The sequence below is a fragment of the Gymnogyps californianus genome, chromosome 1, assembly GCF_018139145.2.
Source record: "Gymnogyps californianus isolate 813 chromosome 1, ASM1813914v2, whole genome shotgun sequence".
NCBI lineage: Eukaryota > Metazoa > Chordata > Aves > Accipitriformes > Cathartidae > Gymnogyps > Gymnogyps californianus.
The window spans coordinates 29,677,198-29,696,497 of NC_059471.1; the positions used below are offsets into that span (position 1 = coordinate 29,677,198).

The 19,300-nt window shown below is 37.9% G+C and overlaps 1 protein-coding gene across 4 annotated transcripts in view; it reads right to left on the reverse strand.

Annotated features, from left to right (window-relative positions):
• The window catches only part of RNASEH2B (ribonuclease H2 subunit B), a 43,165-nt gene that overhangs the window by 1,667 nt on the left and 22,198 nt on the right, over positions 1-19,300 (reverse strand). For 2 of the 4 annotated variants that reach the window (XM_050899348.1, XM_050899325.1), the window contains exons 6-11: positions 15,220-15,284; positions 13,870-13,975; positions 10,739-10,817; positions 9,759-9,801; positions 4,983-5,063; positions 2,908-3,031 (exon numbers count right to left, since the gene is read on the reverse strand). In XM_050899348.1, coding sequence (XP_050755305.1) covers positions 2,924-3,031; positions 4,983-5,063; positions 9,759-9,801; positions 10,739-10,817; positions 13,870-13,975; positions 15,220-15,284 — 482 coding nt within the window. In that variant the 3' untranslated portion in view covers positions 2,908-2,923. Of the gene's footprint in view, positions 1-2,907; positions 3,032-4,982; positions 5,064-5,639; positions 5,799-9,758; positions 9,802-10,738; positions 10,818-13,869; positions 13,976-15,219; positions 15,285-19,300 lie in introns of those variants that run through there. The other 2 variants (XM_050899333.1, XM_050899341.1) reach the window with 2 other exon arrangements.

The following is a 19,300-nucleotide window of genomic DNA, read 5'->3' on the forward strand; positions in this document are numbered from 1 at the left end:
CTCTATCAGAATTGTCCTCCTTCTGTCCTAAATTCTGACCAGAGAAACTGGGACTTTTTTCTTAGAAGAAAGGTTCTTGAACTGTTCAGTCAATGAAAAGATGCATTTCCAAAATTTATTTCACAAAACTTTTGAACTATTAAACACCAAACCTCTAAAACCACCAGATTTACAAATCCAGAAGAAGAGCTTCTACCATATATCTGTCCTACCTCACAGTTCCTCCTTCTAATGTAACTCTCTCCTATTCTTGGTTTTCCACTCAAACATCCATCCCATGCTCGTGTGCTTTCTCAACATCTTCTAGTGCTTGGAATTGGCTTTCCATTAATAGATACACAATTCCTTTCCTCTCGTTTACCAAAATATGCCCTAAGATGTTGCTTACTGCACAAAACTTCTCCATTAACACGACAGTATGTGCCTGATCTTTTTCTTTTTTTCATAACATTATCCTGCACTTTTGAGTGGTGGTTTTTAAAAGTTGTCATCACTGGTGCAATCCCTTCTCCTACTGATATGAAGTTGGGGGGTTTCTTTGACTGTCAAATAAACTGCCGGGCTAGGCTGAATGTTCTTCAAAATCTAACCCTTCCAGTTGATGACCGCAATTGCTCATTCTGGGCTCACCAAACGCTAGTTCTTTCCAATCATAGCAAAGGCCCATCGGATAAACCAATACGTGCTGCCACAGGGCTGGTCTTCACTTACAGCCTAGACAAGTAAGGTAGGAAAAAGCAAGATGGCAATTCTAAAGGTGGTGCACATAGAAATCGTCACATACAATGACACCTACTATTAACTTTTAAACTTGTCTGATAGTTAATGTCAGAAAAGGAAACTTTACTGATACAGCTGGTGAAATTCTGCTGAAGACAGCTGAACAAGAAGGCAGTGTGGTGTAAGAGGAATTTCTCTATGGCTCCACATAGCAATTCCTGGGTTTTTGTGTCCCCTACTGCTCCCCACCCCCTTATACTGTTTCAGAAAGTTGACACTCATGACTGGAATTTTATTAAAGCACCAAATGACTTGGGACAATGACTCTAACTGAAAAATCAATACAGTCTCTGCATCTGAATCACACACTTCTCAACCTACATTCAAACACTAATACTATGGGCTGGTTTTCAGAGATAAGGAAGACTTATAGGAGTGATTCCTCAGAATGCCTGAAAAGCATTTTTTTCTAAGGAACTTCATCGTTCAGACAAACACTTTTAAAACTGGGAACATTAACTGTACGCTATTGGGAGGCCATCCACATTTGTTAAATAAATCTCTCTGTAATCAGAGATAATAATTCCATAGATTTCCAAATATTTTCCTCTATCTGGAATTCCAGCCATAGTGACTTCCCCATTTACAAACTATGCCCGAAACTTTGAAAAAAGCACTGGTTTGAAAGGCATACAAACCCCAACAACAATTGCAAAACTGCACACAGCACACAGCAAGGCTGCTCATTCATTTCTGGGTGGAAGAGAATGCCACAGAGCTCTTTAACCTAACAGACACCACTGTAATTCAAGGGTTGTAAACAGCAGCAAGTAAGTCTGAAGTGAAAAAATGGCATAGTGACTAAAAATGAAGAAACTCCTGGTTTCTCTGAAACTCCCCATTATCAAGGGATACAGGCAGACTGTCTACTGAGCTGAAGTAGCAAAGAATGACATATTTTAAGAGTGTCCTTCTAAAACACACATTGTAGTTGATCCACAGTAATGACACAGTGCAACAACTGGTGGATGAAACAACTACGAGTGTTGTGCAGAACTGGCTAGACCTATACAAATGACCCCAGTGACTCTATCTCTTTTGCAATTCTGTGAATCAGGGAAGTTGCAACATAGCAGATAGCTATCCCTCTGAATATATAGGAATACTCTGTAATGAGGAAAGAATGCAGGCAAGAGTGAGTAGTGCATTTTAAGTAACAGTCCTACCTTGTGCAAAACTTCATAAAACTAAACCTTATCTAAGACACTCATACTTAAGCTTTTGAATCCAGCTCCAAATAGCTTCTTTAAAAACCCCAGTTTTGCCTTTAAATAAATCTTTCCCTAATTATTTTTGTAAGGACCTATTGACCTTGGAACTGAACATAAAAATACTCCTATATTGCTATGTGTTAAGAGATTTATCATGGAAGCCCGAAGTGATGCTGTAATTCTTTAAGGATTAAAATTTATACACAGGAAAATACCAAAACCCCTTAAGAAACGTCCTGAAGCCTAACTCTTGAAACATACAGCAAATACAACAAGCACAAATTTGTTACACAAAGCACTTTATTGCATTACATGCACACTGACATTTATTGCAATTTGTTTCTAGCATATTCAAAACAAATCAAATCCCAATATAGATACTATCTTTGCCTCGATAAACTGCCACCAACAGCAATGCTTACATCAGCACTTAGATTTGGGTCAACATAAAAATCTAACGATGCCATCCTACTCTGTCTGGTATTATACGGGGCAAAAGTCTCCAGAAAGTCTCAAAAAATAATGCTCCTTATGAAAGAAAAAATTCTCCTTAAAAACTCATCAAAGGCGTGCATGTTTCCAGCCAGAATGGAGTGCAACGGCAAAAACTCTGTGGTGGCCTTGACTGAGCTTGCTCTAGAACAAGCAGCAGCACAGTATGGTACTGTGCTAAACCTTGCTTCTCAGCCCACAGGACCATGCTAATGCGGCTAGGCTGTCTTCCTGACCCAGGCTGGAATATCTGCATGGTACTGCCTTGCCCCACTGAGGCGTAACAGCTCTGTCCCACGCTAGGTCACAGATCTCTTCATCACACTCCACCATGTACACAGACATGCCCTGCATATACTATACTAACAAAAAACCCCAGGAGACATCTTTAGCTTAACATAAAAATAACCACTGTATAAAACTCTTTCAAGAACAAGTCTTTATTTTGATGCTTTAGGTTTGGAGCTGAAGAAAGTAGAAATGGATTTCATTCCACTCTTATCAACTTTGGCCAGAGCCTTCTGTGCTGCAGACATCTTGCTGTTTGCCTGTTAGTGAAATGATAAACAGAAAAAGTTAAGCAGCACCTCCATGGGAGGGGAGTATAAGTTACAAACTCCTAAATACAGAAGTCAAGCAAGAAGTTGAATTGCTTTTTTAGTATACAGCAGTAAAGATAATGTTATGCAGGCTTTAAGTTGTAGGAGAAAAACCTTACAAAACAAATTTGAGATCACTCAAACAAAAAAATACTTGTCACGAATTACTTAGCCTCAGACAAAGACAGAGAATCAATTACAAGGACAAGGAGGTGAAACATCTTTCCCTTCTGCAGAATGAGGTATCCTAACTCAAACGTTTACTTTGGGATAATCCCTGAGTGTAAATTAAGAGGAATAATGCATGCAATATAACAGATGCATACTGTACCCTCCGACTCAATCTCATGATTATGCTGTCAGCAGACTGAATTACAGCCTTGCATTACAGATGATGAATAATTCACACTGATTTATTATCAAAGACTCTATGCACAGTAAAATAAAGGGAAAAGAGATGGAAGAACTAAGAATGAAGAAGGTAACTACCATTTGCAAAGCACTTCAAGGCCACTGGGACAACTTCCCAGACTTTTACACCTAAAACACATTTTATGAGCCACATTTTATAAAGCTGACCTCTTTTCTCTCTTACATTTTAAAATGTTATGTTTTAAATCTCTAGCTGTTTTCCCTGTTAAGAAAACTTTGCATTGACCTTTCTTTATGATACTCCTCAGTCTGCAGGACTTCACAATTACAATACTTGGGATCAGCTAGAAGGTTACGGATAGGATAGAGATATGCAACAACAGTATCATCGTCTGTGTTACTATACAAACAAAAACACTGCCAAAGTATTTAAAAAAGAGTAGTATACTGTACAGAGTCCAAGAGCTATCTTTTCTTTCCCAGATTCTCTCATCATTGTGCTTCATTATTTCAGAAGTAAATCACATTTAATGTTAAAATGAATTATCTCTCCTCAGCTTATTTCTATCTTTATGCTCAGTTCAAAAGCTATAGGTACATAATGGAGGAAGGGGGGAAACATGCATATTTTAAACTATTTATCACCTTCACTTAGAGGGCAATCCTCCTCTTACTTCAAAACTAGCATGTGCCCTGAGTACAGAAAATTCTGCGGGTTTTGGGGGGAGGAAGGAATGCATCTGTCACCAGCTGCTTCTCTTTGCAAAGGGATAAAAAGTAGTTAGCATTAGTCTGAAGGTCACAAGACCAGCACAGAGGGCCTTTTTGGTTCCCAATGGACTGGAGAAGGATTAATTTTCTTTCAATGTTCAGAGAAATAAGCCAGTGCAAGCCTCACAACCTTGGCACACACAGACAGAATCTATTTCTTTTCACATCACTGTTGCTCTCCTAGGAATAGTACAGTGGCAGGCACCACTGGACTCAGACTTGAATTGGCCTCCAAACTTTCGCTGGAGCTGGCAATCAGCAAGCTCTGTGTTGATTTAACTTCATTAAGTTGACATAAGTAAGTGCACAAGCAATATTTCTAGGTAAAAATAAAGCCTGTCTTAGCATCCCTTGGAATTTAAGTGAATGCTGCCATCTTTGTTTCTTTTTCAAATAACTGAAATTTAACAGTTGCTATCACTAAGCCATAGGATTTCTCATCCAAAGATCTCAAAGAGCTCTGCAAACATTAGCTGAGCACCGTAACACGTGTCAAAGTCTGTGAGGTTCACTGGAATGTTCACTGATAAAATACAGTCAAACAGTAACAGTATAGAAGAGTTCAGAATGGGACATTAAGACTATCAAAGTCAAATTAAACCTGAATGAAAAGTTCAAGGATATATAACTACAGACATCTGCCATTTTGTATTTGTTTTTCTGATGTGTTTTGGAGGAGAAAAATAGGCACTCTGTGCTGATGTTGGACATCAATCTATGCTTTAGCAAAACATGCATGAATGCAAGGCTTGCTTACCTTTTTGGTTTTCAGATTGCTGCTGTTAAACTTAGTATAGTCTTCTTCTGCTTCCACAGGGACATCGGATAATTTCCTTTTCTGAAATGTTAGAGTGAGGAAGTTGCTCTGTCAGCCACTTTTATGATGTACACACATGGAAGTTTAAAGCTTCGGCTTTATAACATAACCATAGCACCAAAATAGGACTGGCAATCAACTGAAGAATCTGCAGTAACAGTGGAAGATTTCTCTTTGTAACGGTCTTCTTTACATGTGAATATATACCATCTCTACAGTATTCAGAAGAGATCATTCAATGTCACAGGAAGCATTTTCTTCTTCCTAGCCTTCTGAAGAATGACTTCTAGAAATCACTTGAATCCCATTTTTAACTTCCATGATTGTGACTTTGGTGTGAGAGTCTGTTTAGAGAACCTTTGTGGAGCAGCTGTTGGAAGTTAGTGTCTAACAGCCAGGGAACCTAGACTCTGGTCCCCATGGTCTCATGGAACTGTGCAGCAACTCCAGTGTTATTGCTATCTGCCAACATAAGTGGATCATCATCTAGTCTATTATCTGTTTGTGCACAACCTTTAGAAGTAATTAGTTTCTACAGTTTGGCAACAGTGAAACACTGACATAGTTCTGCTGACTGCTTCATCTCTTGAATCCAACAGTATATTAAGAAGCTTGACTCTGCATGTGCTGGGTGCCTTCTAACTTCAGAAATAATGGAAGTGAACGGTTCTCAGCACTTCACTTGATCAGGCCGTAAGAATGAATATTTCTTTCCATAAACTGTGAGCATGTGTTTAGTTTAAAGGTGAAAACTTCCTGGTATGTTTCCAAAAGGGAAAAAAAAGTACATAGTATTTTACAACACTGTATTTTTATTATTATTATATATCTGATATTACTACCCTGTCCTTAATATCCTGTGAAATCTAAACTGTGGCCTTCCTAGTTTTTGTGCCAAAAGGAGTGATTTTGCAAGCAACTTGGATGGTACCATACATTTTAAGATCCTGTTTTATTCATTTTGTTTATGGTGCTTGTGATCTCTCTCTCCCCCTGCCCCCTCCCCTCTCTTTGGCACAGAAGCCAGGTCTGCAGCTTAGATTTCTCAGCTCTTAGAACCAGATCCAACAGCAGCCTTTTCTTTTGATTTCAATGGGATCCTGGATCAGCCTCTCTAGGAGGCTGTTTACTGTGCTGTGAGTACATTTTCAAATGACAGTCTAATGAATAATTACTATTCTCCTCTTTTTGGAATCTGATAAACAAGTTTTTAAAACTTATAAAAAAATGTTTGCATTTCAGCAAAACATTTGCTCTTTAGTTGTAGCAGAGCCTACATATTCTTTGTAGAGGTCTCTCATCATCTGCCAATGGCCAGACTCCCTGTGCTGACAAACTGGACAGTATGACGATTACAACACAAGATCAATGGCTTACAATTAATACAAAGAACATGTAATTTTGATTTAATCATTAAATCACAGAGTCTAGACTGCATCCAGTTTACTCTTGTACTACGAGAGAGAATCTGTCGTAGCTCTTCTGTTAACCACTGAAATTTCTAAATCTCTCTTCCCTTCAGAATTTATTTTAACATCATTTCTAAACATGCAATTACTTTACCATAACAGGAAATACATGTTACACCCTTCTTTATTTGCAATAATCCTACACAATTTCTGTCAATACACCTTGCCCTCATGAAGACAAATGTCAATGTAAGTGAATAAAAATGGTCTGAAGGAGACTGTAAGTTCCAGTGTATAAGCCTGCCTTGCTCCTCTGAGAATGTGAAATGAAGGAGTGTTTTAATCTATGAAGTTGCAAAGACTTACACACAGAAGCATCATACACACCCTGGTCAGTGCTCTGGAAATTAATCAGATCCTCAGCAAGATTTCACTGCCCAACAACTGAACAGTTCTAAGCCTCATTTCCTCTGTAACCAAACTGCTGAAATAAAACTATTTTTAAAAATAGATTCTCAGAACTATCCCAATGGTATAAAAGCTATTCGTACATAATAAGTAATGTACATCACATGTAGTTTAATATAGTTGTTGTAACATGCTTATATGGCTAATGAATATCAGTTGGCTCTTGATGTGCGTTTAATATTTCTTACAATGCATAAAGATAATTCTTAACTGAATCAAAGGGCCAAGTAACTGTGCAGCCAGAACAACTGTCCAACCACATGGAAATAACTTATATCCATGGATATACGTTGGAGAACAAATGCTATTAATAACAGTAGGGCCCAATTATTCCTGCATGTGCTAGCTGACATACTGCTTAACAGAACAGTCACTGAACCAGCCAGAAATGAGGTTATTTTAGACTTTGTTTCTGTAAGTAGCAGGGACATTGCAGGAAAGGTCGGTGTAGTAAGTAATCTAGTTTCAGTAGACACAGGGTGCCTCAGTTTAAATTAAATGGAAAGGATAATCAAAAGCGGGGTTCTTGATTCTGGAGGGGCAAACTTTGCAAACCATATGCCTTACTTCTCTAAGCCAAAGCAAAGGGACTCGATGTGTGAGGAGGACACTTGGAATGTAAAAGAAAGAGATGGAAGAAGTGATTTTGGATCTTTTACTTCAAACAAGGTGAAAAATCTTGAAGGAAAGAACTTCTTAGACTAAACTATATGAATGCTCCCTCTTGCTCACACAGATGCACACATATCTCCACCCCCCCCCCCAAAAAAAGATGCTGGGAGTAAGCAGAATTCTACAATGAACAGGGAAAAAAAGACTGCCAAAAAAAAAAGATTTGTTTTAGGGGTCAGGTAATACTGGGATAAAGTGAGAACTGCCAAAAAGTCAAGCTGAGTTAGACCTTGGAAAGGAAATTAAAACAAATAGTAGAAGGTTGTTTAGCCATAGAGGCAAAAAGGGAACCAAAAAAGAAAAAGTGAAGCTGCTATACAGTAAGGATTCGACAGATATTAAAGCTAATCTATGCGTAGCCCCAAAATGGAATAAATCCTTTGCCTCAGTAAATTGTTTTCAATAAAGATGAAGAGGTTAAACACAGGTGCAGAAAAGAGAACAGAAATCACTCTAATCAAGATAGAAGTAAAACTCAATATGCTGACACTGTTCGGAGACTGCCTCAGAAATCACAAGTCCAGAGGCAAAACCTGGCAACTGTTCTATCAGGCAGGGACCATATTGCTGCAGAATAGCCAAACACCCATCTATATGTAAGGAGGAGGAAAAAGTGATAGTAGACCTCAGCAGAATGGAGGGGGGAGAAAAAGTGAAAGAAGGAAGAATAATTAAAGATATAGAGTAAATGAAAACTAATATGTAATGCCTACCGACTTATCTTTTTTTCTCAAAGAGAACACATTTTCTGGTGACAGAAAATGTGAAGGATTGCCAGGGGACTTGATATGGTGCCACTTAAACAGCTGAAATTATAGAAAACAAAGACTGTATAAGAATTTTAAGGTAGGTGAGAAACTGGGTAAAAGGGAAACAAAGGCAAATAATGCAGAAAAGGATGTCATTGGATCGGATGGAGATTACTAGTGGAGTGCCATGAACAATATCTATTCAAAATGTTCATTAATTGTTAATTAGAGGTAACAGCATGCTAACATTTGCTGAATGTACACCACTGAGTAGCATTATGAATACCTAAAGAGCTTTTAACACTGTGAAGAAAAAGCCAGAGAACCTTCAAGACTGGAAACATTAAAAACAGATGAAATGTACAGAAGTACAAGGTCATGTACACAGCAGCTAACTGCATGAATTTCTTGTAAATCTGAATGCTGATCAACTAAAAATTGCAGTGGAGAAAAAAAACCACCTGCGTGTCTTAACTGTTCACAGCATGACTGTGAGCTATACGGTACATCACACAGTAATAAGAGGCAAATGGGATTCTAAGATATAATGATATAAAGTACTTCCAGATAAGACAAGAAGGGAAGAATGCCATCATATTGTACCGGTAAAGGTTTTATCATGGATAACTATGTATGATTCTGGTCACCTGCTTTGAAACAATTGAATTCATCTTGGAATAGGTGTAAAGAAACATTCCTGCAACAATGAGGGAATGGAGAACCCATCTTACACAATCAAGTTTGGCTTCACAAAATGAAAACAGAAAGGATATATGTTTTCCCTTTACACATTGAGAGAACTAAGGGAGGAAAAGAGCCATTTCAATTAAAAAAACCAATGATAATGTTAGCACAAAAGTGTAGGGGAATAAGTAAGCCACGAATAAATTCAAGGCGGAATTTACAGGAAGGTTTCTGAGCATCAGAGGAATGAGGTTATAGAACAGTCTTCCAAGAGAAGTAACGGAAATAAAAAATCCTAATGAGACTTACAGTGAAGAATGGTCAGTATATGAGAGATTATCCAACATGGTTGTCTGGGAATCCATGACCCAGGAGGTCCCTTTCAGGGTCCTCATAAATTACATATGAAAGAAAACCTATGAGGTCATATTGTCTCATCAACCTCGATAAAACTAAATAAGCAAAACACATATGAAAAGCCTGCTGACCAAAACCATAAAATATGTCTCTGTCTTTCCCTCCCCGTTTTTAATCAGGAAAACCAACCAAAACGTTTGTTATTAAAAAATATGAAGTACCTGATAAATTTCTTGCTTTATTTCAGACTGGCTTTTTGCAAGGCCAACTTACTTATTGTATTGTACCCTGTGCTTGGCCTAGTCTAGTTTTAATAATAATTCAGAGAAATCAGCTTACAACACAATGTATCTGTCAACATCTTACTGTTCTCCTACCTTCAATGGTGGCTCTGGTGCTCGGCTTTTAAGTTCTGGGAGCCTGTAGAACAAAAGATTTTAAGTTATAAATTAAGACAGCTGGATTGCACAACCCAAAGCTTGTAATTCCTTCCCCACAAAGGCTGCTTTGGTTATCAGCTGCTCACACATCGCATGCGTTTGCAAAAAAAGGAGATCATGGACTCTGTATTTCTGACTTAGATAACTAAAACAGAGCCAGGCACCATACATAAATATGGGCTATTTTAAAAGTTCTTAGATCTGGCAACCAAAACAGGAGAACTCCACCTTCCTTTTGAAAACCTTGGCTATTAGTAAGATGACACTATAAAGCACATAACATCTCTTCAATGAAACTGTTACGCTACGGGACTTCAAGCTGCAAATTGCACATTTTTCCATAGGCCACCATAACAGAACCCTTTGAACAGAATTGAACTGAGGGGCAGGTGCAAGGTTCCAGCAAAGTCTGCTGCTGGCAGGGAACACCAGGATGAGGATGCTGGCTCACCTTCCAGATTTAAATATAAACTAACACAGGTTAGATATGTGAAGTTAATCCCCAGCAGCACTGAGTGAGTAGGGAAAAGGAAAGAGGACTGGGGATGAGGATTCTACTCCTGGCTCTGCTGCTCGTGCTTGACAATTCTGGACAAATTGCTTTAACTCTTTGGACTTCCTTCCCTGCCTTGCTTTAAAATGGGATACATTGCTCAGAGTTTCATGACGCAACTGTGATAACAGACATATCAGACATATATTACATCTCTCCTCCAGCCCATGGTCCTTAGCATCATAGGAACAACAGAAAGGCATACTCTACATTTGAAAAAATGACATTTAAAGTGTAGCAAATATAATCTCATTGTGTCATTCACTGCAATTTTGATGAACAAATCTCAGTATTCAGTAGAAATGACCAAAAGGACATTAATGCATGCCATATAAAACTAGCAGCTAGCTGGAACAATACTTACCCTAAGTATTTTAACAACTCCTTACTCAGATCTTCAGGAATATATTCTGATATTAACCCATGGGCATACCGTACATAGTCTTCAGGAACAGGGCACGGAGTGGGAAGGAGAAGAAAAAGAACATTCACATTATATAGTCACGTAGCCTTAGCCATGTTGCATGCGCTACCATAAATCATAAGGTTGAATTAATAGTAAGAGACTTCTAATGGATACACTGTGATGGTTCTCTGTGTTGAGCAGTTTATGTTATATGACACTTGTAGGTTTATTTAAAAAGTAAAGACTTACTACACTCACTTTGTCAGCACATGTTATTAATATCTGCTGTATGTATTTTACAAAAGTTGTTCACTTTCTGAGTATACTAGATATCATGTATTTTTCCGAAGAAATTAAATTTTAAAAACCTGCAAAAGTAAAAAGCTGACTCAACAGAACACGCAATCATTAATTTTAAAGCATCTGGATCTTACAATTATTTGGCAAGGGCTTCAGTACTAAAGTACATTTTCTGGCTTCAACTGAAAACAATTAGATGAGACAATGAGTCTATTTCAAAGTCTTGTACTTAATTTCAGTACTTTACGGAAAATGCCAAGGCCTATCTAAACATCACTGGCAAGACGGGATAATTATCTGTGGAAATATGAACTACTAGAAGCTGTTGTCAGTACAGGGCACTCCTGCTATAAATGTTTTTCTGAGAGACTGGGGAAAAAAAAGTGACCCTTTTATAACATGAAGTCCTAAACCAGATCTTTTCTGGTCACGTTCTACACAAGCACTTACTGATCATGGGCTGGATCTTTTAAATTTGCTGTTGGTGGGGCTGCTAGGGAGTAACTGCACCCATGCAGAGGAAGTATTTGCCAGACAGACACTGAGCTAAAATCTTGCCTCTGAATTCCATCTACAACAGGCCAGCTCTATCTGTTCATATGCCTACACACTTAAAGAGTTCAGAAGTACGTGGTAAACTAGCCTCAGGGTGGTAAAGAACTATTTCTTCTGTGCCAGAGATAGTTTCCTCTTCTTTTTTTTTTATCTAAAAAGCCCAATGCAAACTGGCATTGAAGCAGAAAGCATTAACGAACTGACACCAGCATATGCATTTTGACTATACTGACATGAAATTCTTAGCATCTCCTATGTGCACTTCTCCGTCCTCCACTGCCTAGATTCATCAAGGATTTGTCATTCCCTAAGCCCAGTTTAGGGTCAGGGGAGAACAAGAAATAATTCCAGGCCAAGACAATTTTATCTCAGCACTTAGTATGTCCAATTTATCGCTTAAGAAAAATATTCCCATCATTTCACTCTTTGCATTATGACACTGAATGGTGAGTCCAAGTCAATTGCTATTATTTTGTACTAAATACAAAATCCATTCTCTTTGCATTTCTGCCTTGAAGCAATCTTCACTGACTTCCTTTACCAATTTTAAAACACCACTGTTTACCTTCTAGGGAGTCTGTGTTCTCACCCTAGCCTTGCTTTGTTATTAACCTCCTGTCAAACATCAGGAATACTTGCGCACCTCCCTTCTTTGTCTTCTGAATGAAATATTCAGGCTTCATATGTTAAACCTCCCCTTCTTCCCCATTTGCGTTCATTATATCCTCCCAGATTTTTGCCCTACAACATCTGTAGATGCTAACTACATATACCCATCTATTTATAAGGTACTGAAATTTCATAATACCCCTATGAAAGCAATTCCCTACAGAAATAAATTGCACTGTCATGGCAGTCAAAGGATCAGACAAGAAAATTAGTCTTATTAAAAACAAGTGTTGAGTAAGGTCCATTTGACTTCCTGTCATTCACCTTGCTACATACAGTGGGACTGCCTCCAAAACTTACCTACTTTTAACCCCCAGTATTCCCTATTTCAGTGCTGCTCTTTTAAATCTAAAAAAGGCTTTTTAAAAGACTATTATATCCATGTTACTATAAGTAAGGAGGAAGGTGGAAAAAACACTGCAGATGAGCTATTTAATTACAAATTTCAGTGATAAGTATTCAAGCATAGTCAAGATGGTTGCTGTCAGGACAATTTTCCCTTTCTTTAAAAAAATGGGGGTGGGGAAAAGGATGAAAAGCTACTGTAAAGTTAAAGTCACTTACAAGTTTTGCAGCTTTGCCTCTTTTTAAAAACCATATATTACAATCTCTGTTCTATAAAACTGTCTACTTGCCTCTTAAATCTCATTTATGTTGTTTCCTTTGATATCATTACTTGGTAACTCATTTTCCACTTCGTCAGCAAGTTGCTTTGTTCTCCTTATTTTTTGTTCTCCTTATTTTTCAACAGCATGCAGACTTCTGAACGTCTTCGTAATAAGAAACAATTTGCTTTTGTTCGTCTTATTCTAAACTTCTCTTAATTTTCATTAACATTCAAAGAATTTTTTCTGAGTCCATTTTCAGGTTTCTTTACACAACTTCATATCCCAGTAACATTCAGGACATTGCCCTCCCCAGGGAAAAGGTGACTAGAAGCAAACAGGATCACTCCAGACTTTTTGGTATCAGGACTATCAATTTCAGGGCAATTTAATATGCATATTATTAAAGTTTTTGCCCTTAATAAGCACACACTTGTGTATTCTATACATTTGTCATATAAAGTAATGTTTGGACGAGGAGCTTTTACTCTGTGACTATGACTTCCTAAGATCCCTTCCCTTTTTGGAGGATTCTATGAAGAGCATTTGCATGCTAATAAAAATAATAATAAAAAAGAAGTGTGTTCTAATACAGAGACACTTATTGGGTGGATACTCATATATATTACAAGCATGTGTCCTATTGTCCAAGACAGACTCAGTTCAGCAAAGCACTTCAGCGTATATTTCACTGAGAAAAACATCTTGTCCTTGAACTAAGGAGAAGCTAAAAGAACCCCAGCCGAGACCTACTGTTAATTACAATGTCATTCAATGAAGATACCAAAGAACTCAGAAAAGTCAAGGCACACAGTCACAACATGTATGGAATTTTCTGTACAAGGAATAAATTTACTGCAAAGGCCAATTTCAATACATTTTAGATTCTAATCATGTGTTTTATCTCCACATATGCGATTTCACAAAAATGGAATTCATTACAATGTTTAGTTTTCTTACCTTCTTTAGAATCTGTGATCTGTTTACCGCTGATAAATGTAGCTGCATGTACCCTTTCACCTACAGATATATTGTTGCTTTTAAGTGCTTTCACTGTTTGATTGACCTATAGGAAACCACAGAATGAAATGTCTGTATCACTGTTGTTATGCACATGTTAATGCAGTGACAAAGCTCTTGTAATTTTGTTTCAAGCATATAAAACACTCAAGTTATGGACTGTGGTGAAATTTAATATACATTTGTAATGACTAGCATATGAGCTCAAAAAACCCAAAGAAACTAGCATGTCTTTGAACATGTTGCCTTGGCAACACAGCACCAGTTTTGCAGCTCCCTAAGATGAGCTGAGCTATGCTGAGCTCACATGCAACAGCCATGATCATACAGGTGAGAAATACACCTGCTCGGAGAACAGAGAATGTCTGAGCTCAGCTGGATTGCAAAGGCAGCCCTGATGGAAATCACAGATCAAGGACTTTACAGGGCACTGCTATACTGGATCTAACAGAGAGAGAACTGGCAGAAGAAGATATTTTCAACAACACAAACAGGTACCTGTTCAAATGTAAATATTGAGGTATTCATTGCAAAACAGATATCGCCATGCCTCATAATTGCAGAAAGTAGACCACAGTTTGTGTATGCATTGACTAACTGAAATGACAAGGCTTCCTTGTATCACATGATGCATACAATCTTTTTCTACAAAGTGGGATCATAGTAGGGGCACATGTGCATGTGTAAAATGAGATTCACTTTCTTTATACTGAAACACAGACCACATCAAGCTTAGCTATAACACTAGTTTATTTCTGCATACTGTACAGACCTCTTTAGCATGATTGGATCAGGATAGCAGCAACCATACCAGGACCATTCGGAGAGACTCTGCCAAAACTTCACAAGGGAACCCATTTGTAGCACAAAACCAAGGCATTTCTGTCCAGCTTTAAAGCATAGCAGAATTTAAAAGTTGCAACAGTCAAAGCTCTCCTCTAGCCCATCTGTGAAGTGGACGAAGCAAAAGACAAGCCCCTCACCTTATGCAAAGCCAACAGAACACAGTGATAAGCTGAATTTCAGCTGCTGCTTCTGCCTCCCCACACTCCAAGAATCCCTTTCATGCCAGCCCCGTCAGAACAAGAAATGTAACAAACCTGTCATTTCTCTAATACTTCATCACATTCCCAAGTGCAACAACTTTACTGTGATGTCTGTCCTTCTTGGACAGGACATGCACCTTGAACTGAGACACACCACATGGCTCAAATGCAGATATAGACAAGCTAATAAGTGTTTTCATTTTAAACATAAAGCAATTTTGAAAGCAAAAGAGAAACACAATACCTTTTTCTTTAACCACTTCAGTGTCTTCTCTTGGCTGTATTTGTGGAATTTCTGACTGCCAATCTCTGAGAAAAAACAAGTAAGGGAAAGGAAGTCATGACTGGTTTGGATTGCACTTTCAATACATTCAAAATCTTTGAAGTTGTAGATACAGCATGAAAATTAATTTGTGGCTTGCACATGTTTGATATCAGGGCAATAAGTTTCAAAGATATTGGAAATGTGGAAAAATAAACAGACTGAGCTGATACGTAAAAGTCTGAACAACCTGACAATTCTTTAATTAGGCCCTAATCCAGCAAAGCACATATTTTATTTATTTACGTGTAATCTTAGGCTGCCTGAATTCACTAAGACTCTTCTCAAGCCCTTGTAGTTTGCCAAACCTTCACTGCCCTGTCTCACCAGACTGGTCATTTTAACTACATAGTTCACAACACAAAATGTTGGTTCCATGACTCTTTTTTAAAAAAAAACATAATCTCTTAAATCTTTACTTATTGAATTCCAGCACCTAGTAAGGGACCAGGACAGAGACTTGGTTAGTGAAGACAAACCATCCATCCTTTCAATAAATCCTTTTCCTATCAGTTCTCCCCTCTCACTTCACAGAGTAACTGAAGTTAAAGTTTTACTTCTATTCTCCTTTTATGTAGTTTAATATAGTGTCAAAAGAAAATACAGAATCCAAAATAGTGAAACACACTCCTTGTGGGAGGAAGTACATGATTCATTTATGATTGAGTAACATAAATTAACTCAATGATATAAGAATTTCAGAAAGTGTTTCCCCTGTGATAACTAGGGTATCATGAACACTTGCTATTCACATGTGATCAGTTATCTGGCGATATATGAGTTCATGATGCTGAGGCAAAGGAGAGAGAAAATTACAAAGGCTTATGGAAATTTCAGTATAAAAATTCAGTCTTAATTCACAGAAAGCTACACTTTGGAAATGGAATTAAATGCCTAATAAGATTTCACAGGAGATTTGCAAGCCCACTGTGTTTCAGTCTTTAACAGGTATTTCAATAAGTTTTAATCTCCTATATACCATTCCCATAAATACCTACATCTGTTTCATGTCATTTACTGATCCAGTATCATATTCCAACACTCAGTTCATGGAGTTTCCTTCTCCCCTTGCAAACAACAACATATTATTTATGATTCCTTCAGCATTTCCTTCTTTGGGGTTTATCTTGGCTCTTTCAAATTGCATACAATAGCTAACTACACTGTGCTCTTTGTGTATGCACGGTAGGGGGTATGGAGAGGTTGAGGAAAGCTGTTTACAAGACAAAGTTTAAATCTATCTCAACAGTTGTAGAAGAGTAAAATGCAAGAATTCTTCAGAGCAAAAAGAAAAAAACACTAATATACACTTGCTTCATGAAGTTGATGAGTTGCAGGTAAAGTAATTAGCTGTGACCTTGCTGACTGCAGCCTTTAGGACTTAGAAGCTTCTAAACGGCTCTGAAAGAAAAGCAGCAGAAAATCGGGGAGACGCTCTGGATACTTGAACCTGCTTCTCAAAGAGCTAACATGGTTTGGGTCCAAGTAGAGTGAGTACGATTCGTGGATTTCTCTTTTATCTAAGAAAGTTCGAGGAAGGGACATCCTCCGGCCACCATCCCCCAACCCATGCTGAAAAGTAATTTTAGTCCGGATTCCCAGGCAGACTCCCCCACAACAGCATGATTCAGAGTGACTCAGTTAGGGAAAGGAAACATAGAACTGTAAAGCCATTTTCATTAAAACATGTGAAAAATAATTACAGTGAACCCTTCAGAGATCACTTTGTTTGAAAATATTTTGTGTGCTTGACAGTTTTGACCATTAAACTCCAGAAACTGACAATATTTGAGACCTCTGAAGAATTAAAGTGAGTTATGAAAGTCACAAACTGCTGACAAAAGGATTCAATATTGGAACGTGGATTTAACATGTGATGCACATTTGATATTGGTGAGAGTTAGCAACTATATTTGATAATATGAGTATATATTGGAAAGCCTTTTGTTCCCTAATGTGTCTGGTGCCTATAAAACTGGTCTGAGACATCTGGAAAGATTGGGTTTGAGAAATACAGATGGAATATAAGTGGTTCTACAATTAAATAATATGTTCAGCGATCGGGTAATCGCTATGTAGACTTGGAAGTTTCCCTGATGTATTGTTGAGCAAACTGCCTAAAGCACATTTTAACATCCATTTTCTCAGTGTTTTCCATAACTCTGAAACTCATATGGCCCCTTTTTTCCTACCTTCTGGGAATACAAGCTTGGCAATATTACTTAGTTATTCTAATCAGGTAAGTTTTCTTGGCTCTTCATGTTAATCACATCAGACAAGATCACAGTGCAGTTTTTGCCTTGCAAAATGAAACAAAGAGTGACACTCTAGAACTGGAATTCATAACCCTTTCTTAAACCTTCTCTTTTGTACTTTCTATCTGATGTTTGAATTTATTAGCAAACAACCTGCCTCACCCAGATTTAGTGAGCTGTAACACACTCTTTCCCCAACTACTAAAGCAGGTAACCAGGAATTTAATCCAGCAAAATGAATTTTCAGTGCCCTTCAACACTGAGGCCAGGGAAGGTGGACTTTCTGCTAATTCAGTAAGTGTAAACTGTGAGCGCTCTAGGGTAAGAATTTGTTAGACAGATGTTAAATGCCTTAAGATTAAATTAAGAGTGAAATAATTATGTTGTTAGGTTCTGCCAAACAGATCAGAGCTGCAGAAGACTCAACACAACAGATATTTCTTGCCCTAAAGTCCTACTCCTTAAATGAGAAAGGCTACAAAGTGGACAACAGGTCTTAGAGCTAGAAAAGAGTACCTTAGTCATAATATTGGGGTTTTTACAGGCAATAAAAGACATGAGAATATGAAACACATAGAAGTGGATTGAACAGAATGGTGATCTGTGCATGACAGGCAAGCAAGCGCCAATGTGTTTGTTGCATAACAATATGTTTCGTGTTTTAAAAAAAGAAAGAAATCCTAAGAACAAGCCCCACGGTTACTTTCCACGCAACCTAAACCTGAACAAGAAAAGAAGCTGCAGGTACATGCCTAGGGACATCCAGGAACATCACATACAGCTGGTGCGTGCATGTGTGTACAGCTTTAATGACAAAAGCAATTTTTAACCTTACATTTCAAAACAAAAACCAGGAAGTGAACATAAGTTCTTTAACAGTTAATATCATTTGCCGGCAAAATGACACAAACTTATAGGTGTACATAACACATTATTAAAAACATCAATGCAAAAACCCAAGCAGTAAAACATCTTCACTACTAACAGAATACGATTTATCAGAGGATGCTCTGATGGATAACAACTGCAAATACAATTTCAGAATGGATACAGAGGCTAGACCAAGATATAAGACCTTGTCTATAGCAAATACTTTTTTTTTCCCTTTAATTTTTATTTTGCTGTTAAGAAGGGAACATAAATACTGCCCAAAGGCAGCACTACCGTTTGGAGGAAGTGCCCCTTCAGAAAAATAATCCATACCTTGTCCTACATTCCTATACAGACTTCTTAGTTTGACGGTCAAGAGGATCTGGCACGATTTTTCACCTTCTCAGATGGGTGCACAGAAGTTTAGTACCCCTTCTCTCACCCCTACCTCCTTAGCCTGTGTTAGACAAGTTGTAGGGCACAGCAATTGCCTAAAAGCTTAATAGTTTTTACTGGAAGTATTTATCACTTCATGGGAAGGCAAAAGTGGTTTTGCAGTTCAGATGCATCTGTATTAAAGAAGCCTTCTCAAGTCAGAACTCGCCCAAAGAAAAAGTTTGCCTGCTCCCAATGATACTGAATGTAATTAAATGTTTTCCGAAGGTTCTTTCGGAAATCCAGGAATATCACAACAGCACATAATTCCAACTACCCCAGTCCCAGCAAGAATGTAACAAGTCTTGCTGCCCAGATTTCCTGCTCTCTTGTTAAAGTGATCATTTTCAATGGAAACATGTCCTGCCCTAAAGTTCAAATTGATTTTCTGGGGGAAACAACTGCCCTACATTACTGCATATGCACCATATCATACAGGAAAT